We start from the raw sequence: 6,264 nt of genomic DNA, 5'->3' as shown, positions 1-6,264 counted from the left end.
CTTTGTGAAAGCTTCAACCAAAGGATAGGTACAAAAGCCAAAGAAATGTTCTGCATTTACAGAAAGCGACCTAAGAGGATTTTTTATTTCATCCAGATGACAGTTTCAAAAGTCATACTTGAAGTATCGTTACTTAGCAACTTTAAAGCACGTGTGTTTTAAAGGCCCTTTTTCGCACGCATTTGAGTGTTTAAAACGGAGATTGTGATTCAGGTATAATAAAAAAGTAATAGAGGGTGCTCTTTTTGGGTCACACTTAAAATGGTAAAATTTTCGCTCGCTTAAGAGATATGAACAAAAATCGAAAAATTGTTAATTTCTTTTCTTAGTTACAAATTACAAAAGTTTCTTTAAAATGCCGTTTTTTTTTTCAAAAATATAACACGCCAAAGATGGTATTAAAAAAAGATTGCACTGATTAGAGCTTTAAAAAAATTCTAAGTGATTAAAAAAATACAAAAGAATTTTCAGATTTTTGAATTTTTTGAATCAATATTGAATTTTTATATTTTTTTAAAAAAAGAATACGGTATCTTTTTAGATTAAAACATAATAAATAATGAATTCCTTTCGTTGAGACATTTCATAAGAGTAGCATGAAGGATAAAACCAGTTACGCCCCCCCCCTCCCATTTTGATAAGGGGTAAGAAAGAAGGCCGGTAGATCCTTTTGTCGAGACCCTGAGCTAGAACACTATGAAATCAACCAATTTCTCCCCCAACAATGTTTTCTGATTTTTTCTTGGGAGTGCCATCTCACTATCTTTTGTTTGTGTAATACATAACCCATCGAGGGGTCTGGGGGGTTAGGAATACCCAGGATGTACATTAGGAATCTATTTCTTTTTCTAGGGGGGGGGGTATCCCTGGGAGAGAATTTAATTTGTTTAAGAAAACGCGTTAAATATTAAATATGATAAACCTTCTTAGTTCTTAGACCTTGACTGTTTTCATTATGATTGGTTATATTTGAACCTGTTAACTCAAATAACCAATCCCATTCGACCATTTTCCATCCACTTAAAATAGAAAAATTCCCTTCATTACTTAAGTTATATATACAATGGGTAACGTAACTCTCATGAACCGTTAAATTCTGAGATTACATATACCAGGTGACCCAATAAGACTGTTCTTCGGCCATATCTCGAGAACCGTTCGTCATATGACTTAGGAGTAAAAAATTATTGGGTAAATCGGTTATGAAGATGATGAATCGCTGGAAAATGTTTTGAAGTTCTAAAAATGACCACCAGAGGGCGTAACTGCCATCTTAAATTTTAAAATTGCATTTTCTTTAAATTTCGCATAATTACCTAAACATTCTTTTTTCACATTTTTAAAGAGAACCAGTTTATCTATCATTTTCGTAAAAACAAAAACTCAGTTATTTCACAAACAAAGATAGCGTGGGGCATTCCATTGTTTTTGCAATCACCTGCTTTAACTTCTTAACCACCGATTTTTTAAATATTTGGTATGGTTGAAAAGAGCATTCCTTGGGCAATGAAAATCAACCAAAATATAGTTAATTTAGTTGAATCCTCCTCCGCCAGGGGGCTAGTTTTGACACTATGACCCAAAATCCTAAAAAAATCAAATGGAATGATATGACTTTTTCTCGCTTTTTCTTCATGAAAAAGTAGCCAAATAACATTCAAAATCTCCTTCCTACCTCAAATATTACGAAAATGAGAATGATTAATTAATTGATTAATAAAAATGCTTAAACTGTATCTTATTTGACGTATTTCTGGTATTTGTTTGGAAAATGACCCTACACTTTTAGGTAAGCCTTGGAAAATTGAACAAATGAAACATGATGCATTATAAAATAATAACAGCCATAATTTGCACATTATTCTGCTGTGTTTACATTAAAGAAAGTGCAGTTTTTTGAATTTGTAATCTTTTGCTGGCGATATATTTTGAGTATTTTCAAAATGCGACCATCGCTGCATCTTCTATTTGCGTTATCCGAATCGTCCACGAACCATCGCCGCCAGCTTATTAAATGCTTCTTGGTTAGAAATAGACATTTTAGAAAAGATTAAAAATTCAAAAAACTGCACTTTCTAAATGTAAACACAACAGAATAATTTACAAACTACGACTGTTATTATTTTATAATGCATTGTGTTTCATTTGTTTAATTTTCCAAGACCTACCTAAAAGTGTAGGGTCATTTTCCAAACAATCTTTCGGGCCATCGACAAATATCAGAAATACGTTTTTATTAATTAATTAATTAATCTAATTTTCCCAATATTTGAGGTTAGGAACGAGATTTTGAAAAACGGTTTTCACTGGCCTCTTTGGGTCTTATTTGGTATCATTCCATTTGATTTTTTTAGGATTTTGGATTATAGTGTCAAAACTAGCCCCCTGGCGGAGAAAGATTCAACTAAATTAATTATATTTTGGTTGATTCTTGTTGCCCAAGGAATGCTCTTTTACTCTCTGGTTACTTTTATACCAAATTTGTTACAATTGGTCAAACGGTTAAGAAGTTAAAGCAGGTTATTACAAAAACAATTGAACGCCCCACACCATCTTTATTTTTGAATTAACTGAGTTTTTGTTTTTATGAAAATGATAGATAAACTGGTTCTTTTTAAAAATGTTTAAGAATGTTTAGTTTATTATGCGAAATTGAAAGAAAATGCAATTTTAAAATTCAAGATGGCAGTTACGCCCTCTGTTGGTCATTTTTAGAACTTGAAAATATTTTCCAGCGATCCTTCATTACCGATTTACCTAATAATTTTTTTACCCCCAAGCCAAACGACAAACGGTTCCCAAGATATGGCCGAGGAACAGACTTATTGGGTCAGCCGGTACATAGACATATCCAAAAGTGTAGGTAAAACCATCGATTCCTTCAACCTGTTATAATATGCTTTCTGAAAAACACTCCGTGACATACAAAGGAAAAATTCACTGTTTTTGGCATTATAAATACACTTCCTGGGTAAAAAGGTTACCTGAACAAATTTGAGAATACTGAAAACAAATCAGAAAAGAAAACAAAAAGAAATCGTGATTTCCTCAAGATCAAAGAAAGCCAAAGAGCATCACAAGTGATTTCAGTGAGATTAAAAAAATCGCTTTAAAAAGACCTGTGATTTCTGGAAATACCTGTACGTTTTCGATGCAGTGGTTATCTCCTCAGACTGGTGAATGCGTGAGGTGGGTGAACGGCTCACATCCAACAGCTGACGAACGAACATGTCATCGTGAGATTCAAGCACACGCCTTCGTGACCGTTCCTCCCTTTCCAAATTATCGGCTAACTTCTGTGCGTACATCGTGTCTATCTCTTCCTGTTCGGCGAGCATTTGATGATAAACAGCCGCAGCCTGTTCGGCAAGCTGTTGCTCGCGTAACTGCTCATCTAACGCGTGTGGGAAATCCTCGCGTACAAGTGCATTCCGAAAGCGATTACCTTGCAGGTGCTCGTTTATCTCTTGACTTTGTAAGTGATGGGCCAGGGCACCGTCTTCTCTTACCACCCATTCTCTGCACATTTCGTTAACTCGACCGGTTCTCGGAAAATATTCGTGTTCCTCGGGCTGTGCATTTGCCATTTTTTGTAAATGAAAATTTGGAAAGTGTGTCACATTTAGACGGCAAGATGATTATTCGAGCATGAAAAATAGAAAAAGAGGTCACCGATCACAAAAATTGTTAATTTGAAAACGTTCTCTGTACATTCACCTAAATGGTATTTTTATATATAAAACAAATATGAAAAAGTTTAAAAAAAGAGATAGCGCGATACATATCCTTTTGACCGAACAGAGACGATAGTATAATATTATTGTTTGGGAGATTTTAGAGAGCATTGCCAACTACAAATATAAAATATTTTACCTTTATTGTATACAGAGTGTTGATGAATAGATTGTAGCAATCCTTTCAGAACATTATCACACTGTTGTGACCCATTGTTTCTGCAGAAGGTTGCTTAATTATAAAACGTTATTTGGTTATTTATTTTATGTTGAACCGCTAGATAGCATTTATGTCATTGCCTACAGTGACTATAGATACAGTGTGGTCAAATGCTCATAACCGCCATTTTTTCCACATTTATCATTGAGTTTATGGCAGAAATCCATATATATTGCTTATTTTATAAACTAATGGTACGAATTTAGGCAAATGTTGCACTGAAGCTTTCTTGTAGAGAATTTTATTGCCTTTAATATCATGCCATTTGATTAAATACGGAGGAAACAACAAAATCAATTAAAAATTATTTTATGTACATACCAAATCAGTTACATTAGAAAAAGTTGCTTACACATGAGACAACCTAATTTCAATTAGTATAATTTGCGTACGTATACGAAAATACTAACGAAAACAGGAAATGTAAAATATATCATTAAAAAAAGTAAAAACACACTTGCATCTATCAGTTTAAATTTCACTATGGTTACTATGATACTTTTACAATTTTTCCAGGTTTCTTTCTAGCCACTCTACTTGGGATTATTTTTCCATGCGCAGGTCCTGGTACCGCTCCTCTATTTACTATTGTATTATTGTAACTCTGGGCTCACCACCAGATTGTATCATTTGTTGTAACACAGTAGGGATCAATTAATGCATACCAATTAACAGTAATCGTGTTTACAAATCTAAAAAGGATAAAAAAGGCATCAGAGTTATAGATGTATTGATGAACACGAAACATAAACAGGCATTTTATAAACAAATACACATTACTGCATTACGACAGCGCACATGATAAACTGAAAAAGTGAAGTCTTCTATATTGCAAATTATACTGCTCTACCATAGAACAACAAACTTAGAATGGAAACTCTAATGTAATGTAAAAATGACGCGCCATCTCGTGTATGTTCTCAGCAGCTTTTGCGTGAATGGCGCCAAATTTAAATATTAAAATGTAAGCTACGTCCGCATTATACTGCATTTCTCCGGATCTGTAACAATAACATTGGATTTGACTAGCTGAAACCTAAAAGGTAAATGAATCCAGCCAGTGAAGTCCAATTTTGTTTGATAGGGATCCAGATAAATTCAGTTTAATGCCGATGCACAGCAGTCAGGGGCTTCAAAGGGTACAGACCACTTGTTTTATAAGTAACAACTCCAATTAATCCAACCAAGGAGTTATATTTAATTTAATATGGATATACAAGATACAAGATCAACTTCATGGAACTCTGCTTTATGATACTCTCAAGATTGTTCTAAAAACAAAATATGTAGCAATTTATTACAATTCAATTAGTGTTACCTGCTAAAGATAATAATGTGCGAACTGCCACACGCTTTAAACCTCTTCGTGTTCCAGGTTCTAAAGCGCAACCAGAAAAATGACGTTCACAAACCAAAAACTTTTGTGTAAATTTCTTCCACATTATATTCTAAACCAATTCCATAAAAACTTCGGGCTCCATTTTTGTGATACGTCTTCACAATTTGTCACACAACATTTACGTTCTCGATTTGTATATGCATAATTCATTGTAATAATGAATAGTAATTATACTTAAAGCACAATAAGCCGTCAATAAAAATTCAAAATTCAACTGTCATAATGGCGACACGTACTAAAGTCACTAGATTTAGTAACTTTAACACGCACGCTAACTATGCGCCATCTATTGAATGTTCTCCAAACTAATTCCATTTGTACTCAGTTGTTCCCGTTTACGTTTCCCTTCTAAGTTTTTTGTTCTGGGTGCTCTACCTAAGTTTGTTAGTAAAAGTCAGCTTTACTGTCAAATTTCTATTAGTTTTATATCTGCAGTGCTATTTATTAAACAGTAGACATAGGGATTTACGTGTATTGTTTGTCCCTATGTCTACTTCTAAATGACAATATCTTCCGAAGGGCGCCTAATTTTATGCAACTTCCTAAAACAAATACAGATCTGGCTGTCATAATTAATTTGAATATTGTTTTTTGCGCATGCGCCCTCAACACATCAACAATTTTTAGAAACTTTATACGGATTTATACTGTCTCATAATCACAAACGGCACATTTAAAATCCTTGGAAACGTTATGTTTTAAAAGATGTTGTTTGAAGCTGCTTTTATAATTTGTCTCATAATCACAATGAGCACATTTCAAATCCTTAGCAACTTTATGTTTTAAAATGTGTTTTTTAAGATCGGATTTATAATTTGTCTCATAACCACAATCAGCGCATTTAAACTTCTTAGAAAATATATGCGTTAAAAGATGTCGTGTCAAGTTGCATTTAAGATTTGTCCCATATT

The 6,264-nt window shown here is 33.6% G+C and overlaps 1 protein-coding gene and 1 long non-coding RNA gene across 2 annotated transcripts; both read right to left on the bottom strand.

Moving 5' to 3' along the window:
* Nucleotides 1–3,095: 3,095 nt before the first annotated feature.
* On the bottom strand, nucleotides 3,096–3,587 carry LOC116174647 (coiled-coil domain-containing protein 50-like). Its single transcript, XM_031492587.1, has one exon. The coding sequence runs from the start codon at nucleotides 3,585–3,587 to the stop codon at nucleotides 3,096–3,098; it is 492 nt and encodes a 163-aa protein (XP_031348447.1).
* Nucleotides 3,588–5,132: 1,545 nt separating this feature from the next.
* Nucleotides 5,133–5,310, bottom strand: LOC116172938. The gene is made up of 2 exons (XR_004145807.1): nucleotides 5,273–5,310; nucleotides 5,133–5,225 (listed from the first exon to the last, which is right to left on the bottom strand). It is a non-coding gene; the product is annotated as an uncharacterized LOC116172938 (long non-coding RNA).
* Nucleotides 5,311–6,264: the final 954 nt, after the last annotated feature.

Source organism: Photinus pyralis, unplaced genomic scaffold (genome assembly GCF_008802855.1).
Source record: "Photinus pyralis isolate 1611_PpyrPB1 unplaced genomic scaffold, Ppyr1.3 Ppyr1.4_LG6, whole genome shotgun sequence".
In the NCBI taxonomy this organism is placed as follows: Eukaryota; Metazoa; Arthropoda; class Insecta; order Coleoptera; family Lampyridae; genus Photinus; species Photinus pyralis.
The sequence above is the reverse complement of the archived record's forward strand: the minus strand, read 5'-3'. Positions and strand labels throughout refer to the sequence as shown.

What these genes read in the sequence shown, in the direction of transcription:
- LOC116174647 (XM_031492587.1), bottom strand. Translation starts at nt 3,587, where the DNA reads ATGGCAAATGCACAGCCCGAGGAACACGAATATTTTCCGAGAACCGGT.